The 24922-nt window shown below is 38.0% G+C and overlaps 1 protein-coding gene across 1 annotated transcript in view; it reads left to right on the plus strand.

The window, feature by feature from the left end:
- Positions 1-24922, plus strand: part of ANTXR2 (ANTXR cell adhesion molecule 2) — a 176382-nt gene that overhangs the window by 46339 nt on the left and 105121 nt on the right. The window contains exons 10-11 of the mRNA XM_086407575.1: positions 1376-1445; positions 17948-18026. Coding sequence (XP_086263701.1) covers positions 1376-1445; positions 17948-18026 — 149 coding nt within the window. The remainder of the gene's footprint in view (positions 1-1375; positions 1446-17947; positions 18027-24922) is intronic.

A 24922-nucleotide genomic window follows, 5' to 3' on the forward strand; every position in this document is an offset into this window, starting at 1 on the left:
TGCAACATTTTTAATCTTTATTCTGAGAAAAACTTCTCTTTAAATAAATAGATCTTAATATTCTGGGCTTTTTGGGTCTCTTTTAAGACTTTTCTCCTCGTTGGTGATTATATTGTCTTCTAAAATTTTATACTGTAAGGCAGATGCTGCAACTCTGTGAACTCTGGTAGAAATATTTTTTGAAAGGATCATCTACAATTTTGTTTATCTGATTGTTATAAACTCTCCGTTTAGCACAATTTTGTCTGCATGCAAAGTAACTGCTCAATATGTTTGTTGAATTACAGTGTTAAGGGTCTCAGCATGGTAAATGATATCATTAATTCCTATCTTTTCTATTAAAATCATCATTTTAGTAAGGAAAGGCAATAATATTTGTAACGAACTCTCTTGTTAGTAGGTTCTACAACTGAAGAGGAAAAATTATTTTAGTATTTTTATTTAGTAGTCATCTATATCTAAGCATTAACTTTACCTAACTTCTTTTGATTATGGGTTGGAGTTTATTATAATAGAAATATATTTTATGTTTAGCTATATGAGATTAAATTTACTAAAATAAATCTCAAGTAAATTGAGTCAGATTGTATTTTCATAATTTGCATTCTAAGATTATCTATCTGATCATGTAGCTTTTCTGAATATTTATAGTCTAGATTATTTTTTTCATATCTATGAAAATTGCAAGGCAACTTAAGTATTCTATAAAATGTATTTATATATTATTTGTTGTTGTTTAGTTGCTAAGTCGTGTCTGACTGTTTTGCAACCCCATGGACTTTAGCCCACCAGGCTCCTCTGTCTGTGGAATTTTCCAGGCAAGAGTACCGAAGTGGGTTGCCATTCCCTTATCCAGAGGATCTTCAGAGGATCCAGGGATCAAACCCTCATCTCCTGCATTGGCAGGTGTATTCTTTACCACTGAGCCACCTAGGAAGCCTGTTTATATGTTATAGACCCAATTATTTTATTAAGCTCTTGAAATAAATTTATTATCCTTTGGATATTTATCTTTATCATTTTAAAATTCTGCTTTTAAAATATATATCATTGTTTCTTGAATGTCTAATATATTGACAAAGTTGAGGGAGAAAAGGTGATAATTTTATAGTATCTACAAACTATATGTGAATGTTATATAAAAAATCATAATTTATGATTTACCAGTACTGTATATCAATAAGGCATATAATCTCTATTTTTCATTCTGTGTTCCTCCTCTTATTTCTTTAGATGAGTATCTTTTTGTTTTTTCATGCTGATGTATCTAATGCCCCACACTTGAACACTGATTGCTGTATCTCTTTATATCATTAATAAAACTGCATGAGATACATAAAGCCCCTTATTAATTCAATGGCATCTTATTTTCTAGATGAAAAGCCAGTAAGTGTGGAACAGAATTCTATGCTTTGTCCTGCTCCTACCCTGCATGAAGTTGGAGAGTAAGTGCTTCATTAAAACATTTAAAAACTTTTTAGCTACAAATTATAAGGAAATTGTGACCCAATACGCAGTAGTTGTTTTGTCTATTGTTGATATACAGATTGAACATGGAATAGTAAAACCTAGGCAGATCACTCTGGTTAGTACTTTATATGTTTCTTAGTAGATTTGAAATTGGTAAAATCTTTTTTATTTTGTTTCTTAAATATTGATTAAAAGACTCTATAAATATTTATCTGGGTAGGTTGGAGATCTGTTGTTAGAGTCTTTAAACAGTAAAGCCATGGCCAGTGTTTTGAATTTTAGTGTATTGAATTTACACACACACACACACAAATTTCAAAAATGGGATTTTGACTAATTACTATAGTATTTAAATATTAAGATTGAAAAGCAAAAGGAATGTGGCTCAGTAAGGCACAACTTAGACTAGGAAATATTTGTTCTTTAAGTTGTGTCCCAGTCCTGTTAAGGTCTATATTCTTATGTTCTTTGGTATGGCAATAAACCATGATACCTAGATAAACTAAAAGCTATTTAGTTTAGAGGAAGGGCTATTATTTTAGTCACCTAAAATACACAGATAATTTTATCAGTATCTTAATATTTTCATCTGTGACTTTTCCCCCTGCTCTCTTTATTGTGCAGAAAATGACCGTGAATAGTTCACATGTTCTCTTGTTCAACAGTTCAGTTCAGTTCAGTTCAGTTCAGTAGCTCAGTCGAGTCTGACTGTTTGCGACCCCATGAATCGCAACACGCCAGGCCTCCCTGTCCATCACCAACTCCCGGAGTTCACTCAGACTCACGTCCATCGAGTCAGCGATGCCATCCAGCCATCTCATCCTCTGTCGTCCTCTTCTCCTCCTGCCCCCAATCCCTCCCAGCATCAGAGTCTTTTCCAATGAGTCAACGCTTCGCATGAGGTGGCCAAAGTACTGGAGTTTCAGCTTTAGCATCATTCCTTCCAAAGAAATCCCAGGGCTGATCTCCTTTAGAATGGACTGGTTGGATCTTCTTGCAGTCCAAGGGACTCTCAAGAGTCTTCTTCAACATTTAGAATAATGAATAGGATACAGTTCAGAGAGGGAGGATTATATTTTCCTCTGTGGAACCTAAGAAAATTATTTTAGCAGTTTGAAGTTGACTTGAGCACTTGAATTATGTGGATGCTTAAATATGCAGGATATCTATTGGACATTGGTTCTGGTCAACTGAGTGAACTGGAGTGGTATCAACTTTCTATTTTAAATTGGTTATAAAGGGCTGTATAACTTATAAAAGCAAGACTATCAGAATCTTTTTTCTTTCTATAAAAAAGTATTTGTTTTCTTTGTCATAAAATAATTTAGCATTATTGGTAACGTGCTTATATCAAATTAGACTGCTTTGGGATTTAAGGCCTGTCCATTTTACATTGAGCCATCTTTACCCCAAGGGCACAGTGGGGCTCAATGTCTTTCTGAACAATACTGTCCTGAATTAACAATAGTAAATCTATTGACTTAAAGTTTGGTCTTATTTTATTGAATCTCTGACTCCATATTGATTCCCCTGATTGTTCCCCCAGTCTGCTTTCAGAGCTGTCTTCTCTATCTTAGTCATTTGCAGCTCCATCCTTTTTGTTGTTCAGGTAAAAAAAAAACTTTGAGTCATTATTGATTTCTTTGGAAAAGACTCTTGAGAGTCCCTTGGACTGCAAGAAGATCCAACCAGTCCATTCTGAAGGAGATCAGCCCTGGGATTTGTTTGGAAGGAATGATGCTAAAGATGAAACTCCAGTACTTTGGCCACCTCATGTGAAGAGTTGACTCATTGGAAAAGACTCTGATGCTGGGAGGGATTGGGGGCAGGAGGAGAAGGGGACGACAGATGATGAGATGGCTGGATGGCATCACTGACTCGATGGATGTGAGTCTGAGTGAACTCCGGGAGTTGGTGATGGACAGGGAGGCCTGGCGTGCTGCAATTCATGGGGTCGCAAAGAGTCGGACACGACTGAGCGACTGAACTGAACTGAACTGATGTAGGCCATCAGCAAATCTCAGCTCTGATTTCAAAATATATTCAGAATCCAGTCCTTCCCCACCACCTCCACTGATACATCCTAAACCAAGCCACTGTCAGTTCTTGGTTAGGTTATTAGCCTCTCAGATACTCTTTCTGCTTCTGTCTTTGGCAACAGTGATTCTATTAAAACAGATCAATTTATATCACCCCTTCATTTATCCTTGATAATGAGTTCTCCATTATACTGAAAGTCTAATCACTGCAGTCAGTGTTCTACAAGGTTCTACAGGATCTGGCCCTTGCTGCATCTCTGACTTATCCTCTTTTGCCCCTTTGTTATGGGCACCCTGGCCTGTTTGCTCTTCATTAACCATGTGAGCTTACTCCCACTCCAGCATCTTTTACATTTGCTCTTCTCTCTGCTTAAGAGACTCCTCCCCTCGTCTCACTTGCTCAACTTCTTCAAGTTTTGTTTATATATAATCTTCTCAGTAAGCCCTTCCCAGTTACCCTATTTAATCATACAGTCTACTCCCTCCTTTGAGTCTAACACTCTCTATTTCCTTTTCTTGGTTTACTTTTTCTCCAAAGCATTTGTTTGTTTGTTATTGTGTCTCCTTCCTGCTGGAATGAATTTGTTTTGTTTCTTGGTGGACATGATGCTGGACACATAATAAATTTGTGAAATATTTGTTACATGTTTCTCAAACGTTTTGATTCATTATTTATATATAGACTAAAATGGTGCATTTGGTTACTGGGTATTTTAAGTAGGAGAAAGATGGTCAGAATTCTGTTTTGGGGGTCATACCATTTAAGAGAGCAGAAAACTAAGTTGGATTTTTCATAGTAATGACTAGTAAGGTAAGACAGCTTACTTTCTTCTCCAAAGTACTTATAAAATGCAATATGCCTGTTCTGTCCAACACTGAATTCGTTTTCTGTAGAACTTGCCTTGGGGCACAGTCCCCTTTTGAATAGGCTGCCACACATACCGCTTGAATTTTTTAGTGATTTGTAGACAAATCCTCTTCTCAGCTTACTGGTGGGTGAAATATTAACGTCAAAAACCAGACAAATGATGGTTTCTCGTGCCTGATATTTATTATGTCTTATATGATTTTTAAACAATATCAGGCACAAGAAATCATCCTTTGTTTGGCTTTTGGATGTTACTATTTCACCTATAAGCTAGCTGAGAGTGTTTTGGAAGGAGATCTGTCTAAAATAATTTTGTTTTCCTCTTTTTTGTATCAAGTACATGATACCACTGAGGCAAAATTGGAGAAGATTTTGTTTGTTACTGTGTTGGACATTTGGCGACATCATTATGTGTTCCACTGAGTACTTTGCAAGTCATTTGGACCTTTCCTCTGCCTTGCATTTCCTTCAGATATTTTTGTAGGTGATGAGGCCTCTTATGAGACTGGATTAAAATCAACACCACTGAAACAGTTTAGCCTTGTAAGGTGACTGATGCTTTACTGTGTTTGTCTAATTAGCTTTTGGCTAAGGATTCAAACCCATTAAGTCGCTAGTTAGTCTGTGTTTCAAATAAACACATCTGGCCCAACAATGAATGAAGGTTTTTCCTGTGTGAGGGTGACAGATGTGGTGATGGTTCCCCCCGTTCTCTCACTTAAATAATTAACAACATGCTGGTGAAGTAACCCTAGACAGACAGCCTCAAAGCCAGATGCACAGTCTCAGAGCTGGAGCCACGGACATGTGCCTCATCTCATTAGAGTGCTCGCTCAGTCCCTTTCTTATCTTTATGTTACTTCCTGAAATACATTTTCTTTGAGGATGATCCCTTTAAAAATCCAGGGCTCATGAATTTTGGTTTGAAAGAGGCTTCATATGAAGATGTTTTCTTGGAGATGGGAATTAAGAATGCAGCAGGGTAGCTAGGACATAAGTTTGCATTTGGAAATTGATGTCATAGAGAATCCCGTGCATAGAGTAGCCTGGTGGGCTTACAGTCCATGGGGTTGCAACTGATGTGACTTTGTATGCATGTACAGCAGCATGTCAGGGAGAAACCAAAAGTTAAAGCTATCTGGGCAAATCTTTTCCGGGTATATCATTGCTTAGTATTGCTGGAATGGATCTTTGGAGTCCTTTCTTTGAGGGGATATCTGTGTATTACATTTCTTTGTTTGGTAGAGAATTTTACACCAAAATGCACAGATTCTTAGTCATTAAACAGAAAGAATGTAAAGGAGGTAGTTCTTTTCTATTTTTTTTTCCCCATTGGACACAATTTAATTTTAAAAAATGTCCTATGGTTAAACATATTGTCTTACCTAGAAAGATGTACAGATTGGAAGGTAGTTTCTGCCAGTGGTTTATTTGTACCAAAACGTCTTAAGTAGGAAGGACTCTGTGAAGCCCTGCGGATCCCACCCTTTCGAGGGCAGTTGCCTTTTGAGTGGAATGTGCAGGTGTCACCATTCTCGCGAAACGGGCTCATTTGCTGACCCTTGTTTGGTGAGACACCAACAATAGCACAGCTGCTCTGCACTAGTTGAGATCTCAAACCTGTAATTTGGCAAGAAGAACAGAGCAAGTTGGGTAAATATACATAAACACATTGTGAAGAAAGAAAAACAGAACAGAATGAACCAGAGCCTTATCCTACAGCTTGTTTGATAGAGATGATTTAAGGAGGCATATGGTATAGTTAAATGTGCTTTCAAAAACATTGGCCAGAATCTTCTGGCAAATATGAAATAAATATCTCAATCAGATGAAACTGATAGTATTAGTCCTCTTAAAAGGCTGTGTGGAAAGACAGTTGACAGAGTGTTTTGAGTAAGAGGAGGTGGGACATCAAGTGTATGTGGAAAATTTGAAGCAGCTGATACTGAAGGATCATGGAGATGCATGTGTGGCAGACTTGGGGTTAGAGCCTGACTTGGTGATAGAATCTTATTTTCTTCAGTGTTGTTATTTTTTTCAGTGTAATTAATTTTGCCTGGAATAAAATTGATTCCATTTCCCTTTCCTGGTTTGACAAATTCTGCCTTTAGCCTAGCTTCTCACATGAACAGTTTTAATATATTTGTATGGTTAGGTGAATTCCATCTTGTCAGGTTTTTTTTTTTTTTTTTTTGAGAAGGAGACTTGACACAATTTTTTAATCAGAAAAACTCTTTAAAAAGCACTCAAAAACTGAGGTGATGAATTGATCCTCAGCAGGTGACATGCTGGATGAGGCTGCTTTGCTGCACTGGTTTCCCACTTCCCCCCTTGTTCAGGGTCCAATCAGAGCCGTGCCATAGCTGCAGGGCCCCTGCTGAGCTCACGGTTGGACCGAAGACCTGAATTGTGTGACCTGTGAGCCTAGCCACCTTGGCCATGGTTGTTCTCAGTAGTGTACTGAATCACTTCAGTCGTGTTCAACTCTTTGCGACCGCGTGGACTGTAGCCCTCCAGGTGCCTCTGTCCATGGGATTCTCCAGGCAAGAATACTGCAGGGGGTTGCCATTCCCTTCTCCAGGGCATCTTCCCAACCCAGGGATTGAACCCATGTCTCCTGCATTGCAGGAGGAATCTTTACCGGCTGAGCCACCAGGGAAGCCCGTGGTTGAGTGCTTCCAAATAACAAGCTGGTTCTGAGCAAAGCCATGGCCTGAGATGAACTCCTTATAGTAGGGGACCAGCGGATGGAGCATGCCCAGAAGCATCCACAGCACTCAGGCCCCATAGCAGACATTCTAGATGTGAATGTGTCCATTAATGGGTTTCCTTTCAGTTGCCAGGACATTGGCCTGCCAGAGACACCAAGCTACAGCCTTGACAGCCTCTTGTGCTGGGGTGAATGTCTGGAGGGGAACTCAGCCACTCATTCCAAGACCACTAGGCCACAGGGTGGCCAAATGTTGTACATTTTTGTATATATGTTGTTGTTTTTAGTCACTAAGTCATGTTTGACTCTTTTGTGACCCCATGAACTGTAACCAGCCCATGTCCTCTGCCCAGGGGATTTCCAAGGCAAGAATACTGGAGTGAGTTCCCATTTCCTTAGGGGATCTTCCCAACCCAGGGATCGACCCGTGTCTCCTGCATTGGCAGCCAGAGCCATAGGGAAGCCCTGTAAATGTAATAAATTCACCTAATCTGCATTGAATCTTGATCCTAAATATGATTTTCAGTTCTGGAAATTACCTTTTAAGAGAAACAATAATTAATTCACGTACATTCAGGGGTGGCTAATAGAATGTGGTCAAGTGTTAAAATGTTAAATAGGATGCAGTTAAAATACTGAAAAAGACATAATCTAGATGTGACACCTCAGCTTCCTTCAAACTTCAGGTCTGTTGTGTGAAAGATAGATTTGATTTATTCTGTATTGCTCCAAGAACAAGAGAAGAATGAAAGGTAAAGGGAGGCACATTTCAGCTCAGTATAAGGAAGAGTTCTGTAAAAATTAGAATCATTTAGTGAGTGTTTTGGTAACTAAAAGTGTTCCAGGAGGGACAGCCATGAGATGATACGGAAGATGTGGTAGTTCGGTCGCCAAGTCGTGTCCAACTCTTTCAACCCCATGGACTGTAGCCTGCCAGACTCCTCTGTCCATGGGATTCTCTAGGCAAAAATGTTGGAGTAGGTTGCCATTTCCTTCTCCAAGGGATCTTCCTGACCCAGGGATCGAACCCAGGTCTCCTGCATTGCAGGCAGATTCTTTACCAACTAAGCCTCTGGGCAAGTAAATATGTATTTAAATCCTCTTATAGATCTATTTCTAAATGTTATATTATTAAAGATTTTACTAAGACATATGACATTTTTGGATGAAAGACACTAAAAATCGAGTGATCTTTTCCAAGCATCATTTGAACACTTGAAAAATACACAATGCAGTTAAAAAGGGGTTATTTTCAGTGTAATACTGAAAACATTTCCAATACAACTTTAGATGTGATCCAGTACTTCTCTGATAAAGCATTTTTTTCTTCTAAAATCTAGCAGTCTTCCTGACTGCAGTGTATTTGTTTCAGTTTTATATAACTATATTGAGTATCTCAAAAAGAAATTATTTTATTTAATGATTTTATCCTTTTACCCTTTGAAGAAAATATTCTTAGATGAAACATTAATTTACATCTATATTCATAACTAGAAATTGAATCTTTATTCACAAATATGAAATTTGACTTTCAACTCATAATTTATTATGCATAAAGCTAACTTTTAAGAAACTCTTCAGAGTATTAAATAGTAGCACTTGGTTTCAAAATATCTTCAGTTGACATAATTTTAATAACTTTTTGAGTAGTTACCAGTTTAATTTTCAGTATATGCAAATTGGAGGTAAATTATTTATTTCAGCAAATGTCTTTCACAATTTTATTTAATTTTTTCATCTTTTTTAATGGATCATAAAATGGCAGTCTTTTATTGGTTATGCATAAAGTAAACAGCAAATGAATACTTTGCAAATAGGTTACTGTGGATTGTCAACCATATTTCATGGAGTATGAAATTTGTCAGATCAGAGTAACCATAACATATGGCACTGAGCTGTTCTCCTGTTTTGGAATTTTCATACATCTTTAACATTAAATAAAAGCACTGTGACTGTTAGGACCTTGAATTTTATTTACTTCATTAAATATCCCAATACTATTGAATAATTTGTCATGTGGAAAAAATTTAGTACATTTGAATTTAGTTTTATTGCTATTAATTTGAGAAGCAATTGACATTAAAATGCACTTCCAACAGTCTTTTTGTTAAGATGTTTAGGTTTCTTCTATCCTTCTACTTAAAAATATTCTGAGGAAAAAAAAATATTCTGAGGATGCAGCAAAGAGAAAACGAACATTTGTATACAATTCTAAACAATGTAGCACCAATTTGTAGAAAACAAAGTTGAAAGAGTCGTGGGTTCTGAGCCCCACCTTCCCTTAACACCCAGAATTATCTGCATGGTGGGCCAGTCCTGTCTCAGAAAGTTCTCCCTTATCTTTCCCAACTTCGTAGTCCGACCTCCCTGGCTGTTTCTTCTCTGATGTCACCTGTGCTTCCTCTTCTTGTGGTTCCTTGTCAGTTTTCACCATGACTGGATTCCTAACCCATAAACTCGCCTTCTCGAAGGCTTCCTTTTCGTGCTGATGAGCTCCCAATCTCCAAACAAGATCTTTCCCTTAGCTTTAAGCCAATTATTCAGGTGTCTACTATCCAGATGTCAACTCACTCACTTGTATTTCCCCTAGGCACCTTAAACCTGAAGTTCCCAAATTAAACTCATGTACTTCCATTCAAACCTATTCCTTTCATGATTCCTATTCAGGATTACCCACCTTCCTGTGCAAGACAGAAACTCTGAAGTCATCTTTAACTACTCCCTTCTTCCTCACTTCCTGCATCCTATAAATGTCCAAGTCCTTTCTATGTTTAACTCCTTAATATCTCTCAGTTTTCATTTTTGCCCTACCCCCATTGACACTATTTGACTCAATTCTACTTTGGTTTTTATTTGAAATGTACTAAGAAATTCTTAAAAAAATTTTTTTTTAATTAAGATAACATTGGTTTATAATATTATATATGCTTCATGTGTGCAATGTTAACTTTTGACTTCTGTATACACTACAGTGTGTTTACCACCAGAAGCCTAGTTTCCATCCGAAGTAACTCCATTTATCCATTTCACCCCCTCTTCTCTGGGAGTCATCAGTCTGTTCTCTGTATCTATGTGCTGCTTTTGTTTTGTTTGCTTGCTTTTATATTCCACATATGAGTGAAATCATACATACTTGTTTTTCTCCATCTGATGTATTTCACTTAGTACTCTCAAGATCCATCCATGTTATCATGATAGCAAGATTCTGTCTCCTTTAGGCTAAATACTATTCCATTGTACATGTACACTGTACATCTTTAGCCATTCATCGACCAGTGGACGCTTAGGTTGCTCCCATATATTGGCAATTCTAAATAATGCTGCAGTTAACATCAAGGTGCATAAATCTTTTGAGTTAGTGTTTTTGCATTCTTTAGATAAATACCCAGAAGTGGAATAACTGGATTTTATGGTAGTTCCATTCTTAACTTTTTAAAAAACCTCCATACTGTTTTTCAAAGTAGCTGCACCAATTTACATTCCTTCCAAGAGTGGAATACACCATGACTTTCTTAACTGGTCTTCTACTGTAGAAATTATTACTCTTCCAACCGTTACGATGCAACACATGTGATATTTGTAAAACACAATTATGACCAGATTTCTACCTGTTTTAGAAGTTCATAAGACTAATCCCAAACATCTAAATATAGCATCCTGGGTTCTTCATGATCCTTATCCTATTCTCCTTTTCAGCTTCAAACCATATATTCTCACTGTCATATTCTGTGTTGCTGCCATATTGAATGACTTTTTAGTTCCTTGACTATTCTGTGCCTTTCTTATCTTCTAGCTTGTCAAATAGTGCTCCGTCTTCTTAGATTCCTTTCTAATCTCGTTTCCAACTAATTCTTGATCATTCTTCAGGATTCATCATAGAGATGACTTCCTGCAGGAAACCTTTGTTGATGCCCTCATGCAAGGCTGAGTTACTTGTATTTCATACATTGTGCTCTAGTACCTTTCTGCTGGTACCTATTTTAGTTAATATTACATTCTATTGTAATTGTTTTATGTGACTTCTTTTCAGTTACATTGTAATTCTGTGTTTTACTTGTTTTTGCAGCCCTATTACCAAGCACAGCCTTGCTTGGCCTATTGTAGGTAATTTATAAATATTAGAACAATAGACTGGTTGAGCGATTGGTTGAACTTATTGGCAGACATTCAGAAACCAATTTGCAGTGTAGTTTTAAGTGTTAAGTTCAAGCACACAGTCAACACAGTTGTAATGTTGGGTTTTGTCAAGATAACATTTTGTAATAGGAAGGAAATAGCTCTGAAAATTTTCTTTAAATAAACTTGCATGATATTATATTCTAGGCATTTTTCGAACAATTTAGCTTTCTCTATATGGAAGTAAGGGGAAGAGAAATTCTTTAAACAAAAAAGTATTGGGCAATTATCTCATTGCTGCAATACATTCTTCAGTATTATCTATGTTGCTTTTTAGCTTGGTATAAAAGTATCTTGATATTCTGAATAATTTTTTTGACAAGTAGTCTGATGTTACAGTAATGTATAGAGTATCTGCTGTGTTCTAAGCACTGTGTTGGACATTTTGAGGACATTATTTTATCAAGCTTTTTTCCCCCAAACTCTGAAGTAGGTACAAGTATCCCCATTTTACAGATTAAGGAACGCAAGATTGAGAGTATAGTGACTAGGGTTCAAACCTAGAACTCCTGATTCCCCAACATGTGGGCAGAATCTATCCTCTTTTACAATTTTATTTTATTCTTGGGACAAATAAAGATGAATTCTTGACTCACCTCTCACTGATGTGTGGAATTACATAAAAACAATGACTTTAATACATTTTTGTCCATAATTAAGTTTCTGTAACTGAGAGTATGAGTTCTACTGTTCTAAACATTACTAACCAGCAACAGAGGTTATATAGCAATCAGAATGAGAAATCCATAAATTCTAGCAGAATTACATAAAATATGACAAAACATGATATGCATATATTGGAGTCTCAGGGCAAAGAAAGGGCAAGTTAAAGGATGAGGTGGCTTTATCAATCTGTGTGCCATCAATGGAGGGGCAGAGCTTTGGACAAAGGTACCAACTCATAACAGTGCCATTCAGTTCAGCCGCTCAGTCACGTCCGACTCTTTGCGACCCCATGGACTGCAGCACTCCAGGCTTCCCTGTCCATCACCAGCTCCTGAAGCTTGCTCAAACTCATGTCCATCGAGTTGATGATGCCATCTGACCATCTCATCCTCTGTCGTCCCCTTCTCCTTCTGCCTTCAATTTTTCCCAGCATCATGGTCTTTTCCAATAAGTCAGTTCTTCATATCAGGTGGCCAAAATATTGGAGTTTCAGCTTCAGCATCAGTCCTTCCAATGAATATTCAGGACTGATTTCCTTTAGATTTGACTGGTTTGATCAAACAGTGCCATTCAGATCCAATCAGATCAGATCAGTTGCTCAGTCGTGTCCGACTCTTTGCGACCCCATGAATCGCAGCAGGCCACACCTCCCTGTCCATCACCAACTCCCAGAGTTCACTCAGACTCATGTCCATCGAGTCAGTGATGCCATCCAGCCATCTCATCCTCTGTCGTCCCCTTCTCCTCCTGCCCCCAATCCCTCCCAGCATCACAGTCTTTTCCAATGAGTCAACTCTTCACATGAGGTGGCCAAAGTACTGAGTTTCAGCTTTAGCATCATTCCTTCCAAAGAAATCCCAGGGCTGATCTCCTTCAGAATGGACTGGTTGGATCTCCTTGCAGTCCAAGGGACTCTCAAGAGTCTTCTCCAACACCACAGTTCAAAAGCATCAATTCTTCGGCCCTCGGCCTTCTTCACAGTCCAACTCTCACATCCATACATGACCACAGGAAAAACCATAGCCTTGACTAGACGGACCTTTGTTGGCAAAGTAATGTCTCTGCTTTTGAATATGCTATCTAGGTTAGTCATAACCTTCCTTCCAAGGAGTAAGTGTCTTTTAATTTCATGGCTGCAGTCACCATCTGTAGTGATTTTGGAGCCCAGAAAAATAAAGTCTGACACTGTTTCCACTGTTTCCCCATCTATTTCCCATGAAGTGATGGGACCGGATGCCATGATCTTCGTTTTCTCAATGTTGAGCTTTAAGCCAACTTTTTCACTCTCCACTTTCACTTTCATCAAGAGGCTTTTGAGTTCCTCTTCACTTTCTGCCATAAGGGTGGTGTCATCTGCATATCTGAGGTTATTGATATTTCTCCCAGCAATCTTGATTCCAGCTTGTGTTTCTTCCAGTCCAGCGTTTCTCATGATGTACTCTGCATATAAGTTATATAAACAGGGTGACAATATACAGCCTTGATGAACTCCTTTTCCTATTTGGAACCAGTCTGTTGTTCCATGTCCAGTTCTAACTGTTGCTTCCTGACCTGCATACAAATTTCTCAAGAGGCAGATCAGGTGGTCTGGTATTCCCATCTCTTTCAGAATTTTCCACAGTTTATTGTGATCCACACAGTGCCATTATCATACGAATAATCTCAAAGTATTTTTCTAAAGAAACAACAAAATGTAAAAGCAGAAATAACCTTTAGAGTATGTTTTTAATGCTTGCAACGTTTCTGAAAAAACTACCAGCAAATATATATCCATATAAAAATATACAGATATATTCACAAATAAGTATTTTATATAGTAACAGTTAGTTGCTCAGTCATGTCTGACTCTTTGTGACCACATGTACTATAGCCCTCCCAGGCTCCTCTGTCTATGGGATTCTCTAGGGAAGAATACTGGAGTGGGTTGCCATTTCCCTCTTCATTGTATACTAAATGCCAATGTAATTAACCACGAGCAATAACATGAATGTTGTAAAAAGTTGGAGGAGTGACAATTTTGCCAGTGAGCAAAAATTAGATATCAGACCCTAAAGCATTTATCGAGGATTAAGGTAATGTGCAATAGAAGTGAGACCCTTTGACTACAGAGTTAAGAGAAGTCCAGTTTTGGGCAGGTTACCTTTTTAAGCTTTACGTTCCTTATTTGGAAAATGCAGATAATGGTACAGCCTCCCTCAGTGGATTGTTGTGAGAATTAAATGAGAAGATGAGTTAATGCATTGGGTTTGACAGCTTATGGTGAACAATGTCAGATTCACAATCTCTGAAGATTTAGCTTCGGGGCCAGGGACGAGGCTTGATCACTCAAGAGCTTTTGTATAGCAGAGGTTTATTAAAGTATAAAAAGGTACTTAGAAAGCTTCTGACATATACATCGGAAGGGGGATGGAGAGTGCCCCCCTTGCTAGTCTAATGGAGGTCTTACATACTTTTACCAGACCCACTCCCACAACATAGATCTTGACCCAGTTCCGCAGCATACATCTAAAGATAACAAGATTAGTCAGAAGGTCCTTGTTAAAAGGGAGAAGCATGTCGTTGAGCAAGATACATCCTTAGTAATTATTGTTATATAATCCTTAGTACAGAGCTTAAGGGAAAACATACCCTTGAGCCATTAACTCTGGGCTTAAAGAAAAAAACATTTTATGTGACTAAGATGAAGGAATGTAGAAAAAACCGATTTGTCCTCTTCTCCTCCTGGAGAACTCCAGACCCCTTTCTCCTCCCCAATGGCTTTGGACCCCTTTCTCCTCCTTGAGGGCCCCAGACTCCTTATCAACCTACCTAAGAATTAACTCTCTCAGGTTCATAGTAAGGAATTGACAAATGCCATCATTATTAATATTGTTGTTAATGGTAATAGTTTGATAATGCTACCACTGCTCTCAGGAAGGGGAAGGTTATATTGTTTCATATGAATCCATGTGTCCAAAGAATCATCAGGTGGATTTCCATGTCTGTGGAGACTTAACTCAGTTTTATTTCACCAACCACATGATACTAGACAGATTTTAGGAATAATATGCAATTGTTTTGGTTGCCTACAAGAGCTCATCAGCATGCTATGGGGAACTATAGAAAAGAGTGAACTTTGTTGTAAAAATATCTTCTGTTTTTATTCCATTTGGATAATCATTAAATGTTTTGAATGTTCCCTTTGTTAATTAGAGAACTGGTTTATGTCTGGTGAGTTCTACCTGCCAGATTATGAACAATTTATGTCAATGTCTACTGAGCCCTTCAAAGTTGAATCAATAAGATTATCTGCAACAATCATGCAGTGTTATGACTCAAATAAATCTTGCCCAAAACCAAAACCATGCCTTCTGTGTCATATGCTTTCTGGTGCGTGCTTTAGAGTGGAGGAATTAAGATCTAGGAAACATTATTTTTGGATTCAACTATGCTTAGTCTTCAAAAAAGCAAAACAAAACAAGGCACTCAATTCTGCAGAATAAGCAAGTAATTTTAAATTTACCTTCTTAAATAAGCCACTTCTCATTCTGTGTTGGAAGTTCATAGAAGTTCAGTAAAATTGACATATACACCCTAAGTTCTTGCTTGTTTCTGGATTTAGTTAAACATATTTTTAAAAACAAAATGTTTTTTTCTCAAAAATTTTATTTAAAAAAAAATCACATGCTCCCCATCCTGAACCCTCCTCCCTCCCAACCTCCCCATACCATCCCCCTGGGCCTTCCCAGCACACCAGCCCCAAGCATCCAGCATCGTGCACCGAACCTGGACTGGCATCTCGTTTCATACATGACATTTCACATGTTTCAATGACATTCTCCCAAATCTTCCCACCCTCTCCCACAGAGTCCATAAGACTGTTCTATACATCAGTGTCTCTTTTGCTGTCTCGTACACAGGGTTATCGTTACCATCTTTCTAAATTCCATATACATGCGTTAGTATACTGTATTTATGTTTTTCCTTCTGGCTTACTTCACTCTGTATAATAGTCTCCAGTTTCATCCACCTCATTAGAACTGATTCAAATGTATTCTTTTTAATGGCTGAGTAATACTCCATTGTGTATATGTACCACAGCTTTCTTATCCATTCATCTGCTGATGGACATCTAGGTTGCTTCCATGTCCTGGCTATTATAAACAGTGCTGCGATGAACATTGGGGTACACGTGTCTCTTTCCCTTCTGGTTTCCTCAGTGTGTATGCCCAGCAGTGGGATTGCTGGATCATAAGGCAGCAGGAAAAAAAAAAATAAATAAATAAAAACAAAATGTTTTGAAGGGAATAATTTACAGGGAATATTTTTAATAGGAGTTATCCTGAATTTTGAAGAAGAGTTTAGCTAGAGGTTTACTAGTTTTATCTTTCCTGGAGACTCTAGCACTGTAAAAACCCAAGCTACATATCACATTGAGAGAATAATAAAAAAGAAAAACACAATAAGAACTTTCATTTCTTCAAGCCTCAGTGGTATTATGGAAAGAACTCGAAATTTGTAAGAATCCTGTCTTTACCACTTTGGACAAGGTAATTAGCATTTTGGGGCCTTATGTTCCTCAGCTATAAAACTGTGAAACTCCTTACTTTAAGAGTTATAAGAATTAAATGAGATAATATCATAAAATGCCCAGGACAGCATCTGGCAGGAACTGAATAATATTTGTCATCTCTGCCATCATTATTGGAAATCTTACCAGTGGCTTGAGATTGCTTCTGTTTTATTCTGTCTATAACTAAGTGTTTGACACACAATTCAAGGCCTAGAGTAGAACTCTAATAAATTTAATAAGATTCTACTAATCCAGAGTAATTAAGGCAAAGTTTCTGGCTCTTAATTCTTGGACTTTATAATATTTTGTGAACACTGGGGCATGGTGTGGTATAGAAGCTAGATTAAAAAAAATAAAAAATAAAAAAAAAAACAAATAAAAAAAATTTAAAAAAAAAGATTAAAAAAAAAAAAAAAAGAAGCTAGATTAACAAAATGTTGCCTGTTTCACTTTAGTGAATGGATAGCTTTGTTTTCTTGGTATATTGATTATTATAGGTAATATACTTTGTAAACTCTTTTGGAAAAGAGCTGTTTCCTTTAAAAATCTCCTTGTCACTATTCCCTCTTTGCTATCTTCTGTGGTGGTTTAGTCGCTAAGTCCTGTCTGGCTCTTGTGAACCCATGGACTTTAACCCACCAGGTTTCTTTGTCCATGGGATTTCTCAGACAAGAATACAGGAGTGGGTTGCCATTTTCTTAAAGCTATGAAAAAAAAAATTACCAACTGATCCCAATTAATGAATTACTATAATAAAACCTGAATTAATGAAATTTTAATTATTTTTAATTATAATTTGAAATCATATTTTCAAAATGAGAGCTGTATTTTAATTATAGTAGTTCTCAGTAATGGACAAAAATTATTCTCTCTTTTCTCTGCCTTTTTCAGGATATGTTAAAATCTTGGGTATTTACAACAAATGCCTACAGATATTTACATGTATTATTTTTTTCCATTCAGCTTATCTCTGTCTTTCATTATCACTTTCTCTATATTTTATCTTTGAATGGTTGGTTATTTTTAAATTCTTAAACAAAGATCTTATAATAATTGTAATATCTACAGACAGGGAAAAGCGAAATGGGATGGAACGATTTTTCTCCTTTTTAAAAAGATTTTTGTGAACCTGAAAAATCTCAGCATTTTTCTGCATTAAGGAATTCTTCTAAATTAAATTTTTGTCCGAAAGATAGCATTTTTAAACTAAAAGGACGACTATAGGAATTTTTCATGTTTCTATTTACATTAGTGCCTCTTTTGGAAACAATTGAATCACTTAAGGAATTTGCCTCTAGCTACTGAGTAAGGGCTGGAACTAAGAAAGAAAAAAGCTAACTGACCAGACACTTGACTTTTAAAGTAGACTTTCTGGTTACTTTTGAATTATTTAAAGAAAGAAAAATCTCCCACAAAGCTCTACTTTTTAATTCATTGTTAATTATTGTTTCTTCATTTTCTTTCAGAACTCTTCATGTTTCAGTGAGTTTTAATGAAGGAAAGTCTGTCATCTCGAGTTCACTAATAGTCACAGCCACGGAATGTGTAAGTCACAGTTTGCATAAAGTTACCTTTTCAAAATAACTTTACGCAGAAATAATTTATGGTCTTTCGGTGTCGCTGCACACTACAGTGAAGTACAAGGATGACACTGAAGACCGTCTCGAGGAAACACTTGCACTTGTAGACTGTTCTGCATTTTCCTTTAGTTTCATTTTAAAAGGGATTTTAAGCGAGTATAGGTTGTGTTTTGACATTTATAAAATTGGAAAGTCATATCAGAATAAGGTAGGAGAATGATTTCCAAATGAAGCTATTTTTTTTATTAAAACAATAACTATAAAGAAAGTAATGTCTTCTCTTAATGAAGGTTGCATTGTAGTATCTAAGACATTTATCATGGTTTTGAAATTATTAGTGCATCTTAATGAGTGAGCTTATTATTTTGTCCATTTTAATGTTGGTATTTTTGCATGAGTAAGGAATTTGATTTTGAAAGCTTGATAATATCTTGGCTTAAAACTATATTGAAGTTATAATTTAATTGAGGTGATAGGTTTGTATCATAGATCATAGTAGACCTAAAATGCAGTATTTTTAGATGTAAACTCCATTGATAAGACAATGTTTTCCTTAATTTTGGGGGTTTAAGTCTTGATATTAGATTATTGAACATGAAAACACAAAGCATTAAAAGGAACTGATAACATGGCTATTAGTCTTATGATTGCATTTTCTTTGTAAAAAATAAATAAATCAGAGCAAAAAAAAAAAAAAATTCCTGCCCTTCAAAAGACCAAAATCCCAAACCTAAACATTGTCCCACATCTCATGATTTCATGAGATGGTTTTACATTTTGATCTTTTACTTTGAGAGACATCCTTCCTCCAGAAAAAAAAAAAAGGCAACTCAATATTATCTGTATAGAGATAGTTTATTTCTTCTTGTAAGAAAACATTGCAGGGAAAACAGCATCCATATGGACTCTTGGGTCATTATTGAATTCCCTGGATACCTCTTTTTCAACACTTGTTTTCATTTTTTTATTTTAAAAATAGCTAGGCCCTCCCCACCCCAACCCCGGCCTTTTCATATTCAATTCATGTTGCAATTTGTAGATTTTGTGGATGTTGCAGTTTGTATATTTTCTGGTCCCTCAGGATGTGGTTGAGATTACAAACATTTGTGGTTTATGGTTTCTCAGTGTTCCCTCACTGAAATGGCATTCTTTCTCCATCCCTCCTATTCTGTACCTCTAGCTGTTTTTGTTTTGTTTTGTTTTGTTTTTTACCTCTCTTCCACTCAAGTGTGGTTATAGGATCTTTATCTGGATCTTATAACCATACACAGTTTCCATGTACAGGGATGCTGAAGTTATATTACCCGTTTGTAATTTATAGGTTGTATATTTCCTAGAAAGAGGAAGTCTTTCTAGGTCTTCTTGTTTTCAGGAGAGTCAAGATCATGGCATCTGGTCCCATCACTTCATGGTAAATAGATGGGGAAAGAGTGGAAACAGTGATAGACTCTATTTTTTTAGGTTCCACAATCACTGCAGATGGTGACTGCAGTCATGAAATTAAAAGACACTTGCTCCTTGGAAGAAAAGTTATGACTAACCTAGACAGCATATTCAAAAGCAGAGACATTACTTTGCCAACCAATGTCTGTCTAGTCAAGGCTATGGTTTTTCAAGTAGTCATGTATGGATGTGAAAGTTGGACTATAAAGAAAGATGAGCGCTGAAGAACTGATGCTTTTGAACTGTGGTGTTGGAGAAGACTCTTGAGAATCCCTGGAGATCCAACCAGTCCATCCTAAAGGAAATCGGTCCTGAACATTCACTGGAAGGACTGATGCTGAAGCTGAAACTCCAATACTTTGGCCACCTGATGTGAAGAACTGACTCATTGGAAAAGACCCTGATTCTGGGAAAGATTGAAGGTGGGAGGAGAAGGGGACAACAGAGGATGAGATGGTTGGATGGCATCACCTACTCAATGGAGATGAATTTGAGTAAACTCCAGGAATTGGTGATGGACAGGGAGGCCTGGTGTGCTGCAGTCCATGGGGTCGCAAAGAGCTGGACATGACTGAGCGACTGAACTGAATGTGACTAGAGGTGGTTTAACAGTAAGGTGATTTCAGAAAAAAGGGACATTAGTTGTATCAAAGATGGAGAGAGAGTGTGGGGACATGTTGTAATATTAAACAAGGGATCTTAGTCATTTCCAATGAGAAGAGATTTGAGGGAAAACTTGAGGAAGGTGAGGGAGTAAGCCCTGAAGACCATGTAAGGGAACAGTGTTTATGTGGAGGGAGCAGCTAAAACAGAGCCTAAGGTGGGACTGTACCTGGCTGGCTTAAAGAGGAACAGGCAGCCAATGTGTAGGGTAAAGGCAGCTAGGGGAGGAGGAGGATTGAGATGAGTAGAGGAGAGTAGAGGGAGGGGAGAGATCATAGTGGGTTTTATAAGTCATTGTAAGGACTTGAGTTTCTCTTCTAAATGAAACAGGGAGCCATTGGAAGGTGACATGGTTGTTGTTGTTCAATGCCAAGTCTTTCTGAGTCTTTGTGACCCCATGGACTACAGCATGGCAGGCTACCCCATCCCTCACCATCTGCCCAAGTTTATGTCCATTGAATCAGTGATACCATCCAACCATCTCATCCTCTGTCTCCATCTTCTCCTTCTGCCTTCCATCTTTCCCAGCATCAGGTTCTTCTCCAGTGAATCGGGTGTTTGCATCAGGTGGCCAGAGTATTGGAACTTCAGCTTCAATGTCAGTCCTTCCAAAGAATGTTCAGGATTGATTTCCTTTAGGATTGACTGATTTGATCTTGCTGTCCAAGGGGCTCTCAAGAGTATTCTCCAGCATCACAGTTCAAAAGCATCAATTCTTTGGAACTCTGCCTTCTTTATGATCCAACTCTCACATCTGTACATGCCTACTGGAAAGACCATAGCTTTGATTATATGGACCTTTGTTGTCAAAGTGATGTCTTTGCTTTTTAATACATTCAGTTTGCATAGCTTGCCTTCCAAGAAGTAATCGTCTTCTAATTTCATGGCTACAGTCACCATCCGCAGTGATGACATTGTATGACAGTGTTTTAAAAGGATTATTACCTACTAGGGTTCTTGGCCTCCTTCATCAATAGAAATTGATCAGAGGCTAGACAAGAAATTCAGGCAAGATTTTACTGGGGCCCTTGTTGTAGCAAGGGAGAATGAGAACACACAAGAAGTTCCTCTGCTTTCCTGCTTGCTGGGCAGGGAGTTTGTCCCTTTTATGGGGTGAGGGTAGTGGTGTGTCCAGGGCTTGGGCCAGTGGGGTGGCTTAGGTGGTTGCCCACCCCTTAGGTGGTGTTGTGTGCAGCAGGCTTGGGCAATACCCTGCTTTTGTTCCAACTCTTCAGAAGTGGCAGTTCGGTTTTTTGGTATCTTTGTATCTTTTGTCCAAAATTTGCCCTAACTGTGCATGCATACATGTATTTTTAGTCCCTTACAGTTTCTTTGTATTTTGTTGTTGGAGGAGAGGCTTGCTGCTGCTGCTAAGTCGCTTCAGTCGTGTCCGACTCTGTGCGACCCCATAGACGGCAGCCCGTCAGGCTCCCCCATCCCTGGGATTCTCCAGGCAAGAACACTGGAGTGGGTTGCCATTTCCTTCTCCAATGCACGAAAGTGAAAAATGAAAGTTAAGTCGCTCAGTCATGCCTGACTCTTAGCGAGCTCATGGACTGCAGCCCACCAGGCTCCTCCATCCATGGGATTTTCCAGGCAAGAGTACTGGAGTGGGGCGCCACTGCCTTCTCTGGAGGAGAGGCTTAGGTATGAGCATTGCAGCACTGTGCAGCAGAGGGTCTTGGGATCCATGTCTGTCTCAGGATCATTCTGGTTGGAGTAAAAACAGTGGAAGGAAAGCTTGAAAATAGAACATTTAGATCAGATTATCAACAACCTGGAAAAAAAAGAGCTTAGAGTTCATCCTACAAGTCTGTGATTCCTCAGCTTTAGTACACAGAGCTGTCATATTAAAAATGAATGAAGGAAAGAAAATCTGTGTTCATGAGAGGTTGAGCTTAACTCTGTGGAGACAAAGTTTAGAGAGTTTTTTCTTTCCAGTTTTATTTATATAATTGACATATAGCACTGTATAAGTTCAAGATGTACAACATAACTATTTACTTACATAACCATGGGATGATTCTTTTTTTCCTCATTAGATTTAGTCATTATTTTTATTCAAGCTCAAATATGTCTGGTTTTGTTGTTACTAAGTCATGTCCGACTCTTTGCAACCCCACGGACTGCAGCACGCCAGCCTCCCCTGTCCTTCACTCTCTCCTGGAGTTTGCTCATATTCATGTCCATTGAGTCAGTAATGCTATCTAACCATCTCATCCTCTGCTGCCCTCTTCTTCTTGTGGATGGTAGTAATATTACCATTTTATCGATATGGAAAGTGAGACTGAAGCTGATGAGAAAGGACCAGTGGATGTGTGCATTACATCTCTATTCAGAATAGAAGAGGACAGTGGGTAATACTATGATATAATAAATAGTGGGCATTGTATTTATGTGATACCTAGCCTTTCAGGCATATTTGGATATGATAATTAGGGAATGTTTTGAAATATTCAGATATTGGTAATTAGGTTAGTAATCTTATTCATTCTAGGATGATGTTTTTGGCTCTTCATAGGCATTTGAAAGTCACACCAAATAAAATACCATTGCCTTAGCAGTTGATTAATCCTTGTGGAAATCCCACAAATAAAGAATCCCCTCTGTTCTCCAGGAGCATCTGGGCTCAGTCCTACTAAGGCACTTATGTCACTGGTCTGTAATTTCCTGTTTACTTCTCTGCCTCTCTGCAGTCTGGGGCTTGCTCACTGCCTCCCTTTTGGTGCCTGGTGCTTACACAAGGCAGGTGCTCCAAATTATTTGTTAAAGGAATGAATGACAGTACCTATATATTTGAAGTGGGGATACTAAGGTTTAGATTTAAGAGATTTAAGTTTAGGGTCTGAGGAGGGCTTGGACTTAGGCTGTCTGTTCTCTCTCTCTATTTCTCTTTTTTTTTTTAAATTTTGGCCATGAACAGGCAGCATGTGGGATTTTAGTTCCCTGACTAGGGATCAAACCCATATCCCCTGCTTTGGAAGCACAGAGTCTTAACTACTGGACAGCCAGGGAAGCCCTCAGGGAGTCCATTCTCTTCATTTGTCTCTTCAGAAGGTCTCTTAAATGTGTCTCTGTTTATAAAAATGCAGTGAGAGATATTTGTTCTCCCCTTTGGAACCACTGCTTTTCTGATTCTTTTAGAATAATACACTAAGAATGTATTTTCTGAGCAAGAGATACATTCCAGACACTGCTAAGCCTTGCACATGTGCTCAGCACTTTATGATGTAATTCTCACCACTGAAGAGAAGGTTGTTATTATGATCTTAATTTTACAGATGAGAAAACTTAGGAACACAGAGAGCCACCTCCAATCTTTAGTGCCCATCTATGCCAACACAGTAGAAGGTGCTTCCTCTCGTAAGTGGATCTAACTCTCAGTAGGGTACACACAGCTTAATGCGCAGAATATTAAATGATTTCAGCCTTCACCGCCCCCAAGAAAGGGGAGGCTGGGAGCCTGGAGAGTCTGGAGGTTAAATTATTTGCTCAGTTTCATAGTCGAGTAAATGCTAGAATTGCGAATTGAACCTGTCTGTCTGCCCCTGTTGCACAATCTTCCATTCATTACCAGGTCCTGATCTGATTTATGTAAGATAAAGGTTGGCATTTTTTTTTAAAGGTCAGATAGTAATTATTTTCAGCTTTGGTGGCAATACAGTTGCACTCCCCAACTCTTTCATTAGCGCAAAGGCAGCTATAGAAACAAATGGGCATGGCTATGTTCAACCAACTATGTACACTAACCTTTGAATTTCATGTAATATATTTTTCTTTCAATTTTCCCAGCTGTATAGTAATGTAAAATATTTGTTTTAGCTTGCTAGGTATCTTATGAAATTGATGAGCTGATTTGGCCTGATATGGAATATTTCAAAAGAATCCAGTAAATGAAATCATCACTTATCTTATGACTGTTTTTTTTCTTTCCCAAGCTCTCAACTCATGGAAATGGAGTTGTGGAGATCTAGTTCCCCTTTTCTGTTTCTGTTTTATTCTAATGTGGTTGTTGTGATTAATTATTTTCTAGATAAATTGCAACATGCTAGTCACAAAGTTTTGAAATTTTTGAGTGATTCATCTTTTCTTGCAGTTATTTTGCAAGTACAGTAGTAACTCTGATTTGTTTTTATACTTCTTTAATGACTAGAAGTTCACTAGAAGTTCACATCTGTTTGGCAGAGTACAGTTTTTCATTGTTACCCTATAGCTTGCTTTGAATAAAGAAAAGGAAGTTAGATGCAGGTAAAGTTCGAAGACTGAATGCGTCCAGAACAACTAGAAAATATATTCCTTTTACCCCCAAATCAAGTTCAGGGTTCTGTCCCCAACTGAAACTTTACAAAGTTTTGGCTTCACAGCCTTGACCAACACCTGAGTTAGTTAGTTAGTGTTAGTTGCTCAGTTGTGTTCAACTCTTTTTGACCCTATGGACTGTGGCCAGCCAGGCTCCTCTCTTCATGGAATTCTCCAGGCAACGATACTGGAGTGGATTGCCATTCATTTCTGCAGGGGATCTTCCCAACTCAGGGATCAAACCTGGGTCTCCTGCACTGCAAACTGATTTCTTAACCATCTGAGCCACCAGGGAAGCCCCAAGGTACTGTCTCTAATTGGTCTCCTCGGCTAACTTGTCTTTATAGACATCTGAAAATGCTACTTGTTCAGAACTATAGTTAGGAAGAATTGATCCAACAGATGGCTACTTGGAAGGTCGTCCAACAAATTTGTTAGGTATTAACCCAAACAACC

This window comes from Bos grunniens, chromosome 6 (genome assembly GCF_055505025.1).
Source record: "Bos grunniens cultivar Pamir isolate PY7600 chromosome 6, Bosgru_T2T1.0, whole genome shotgun sequence".
Lineage (NCBI taxonomy): Eukaryota > Metazoa > Chordata > Mammalia > Artiodactyla > Bovidae > Bos > Bos grunniens.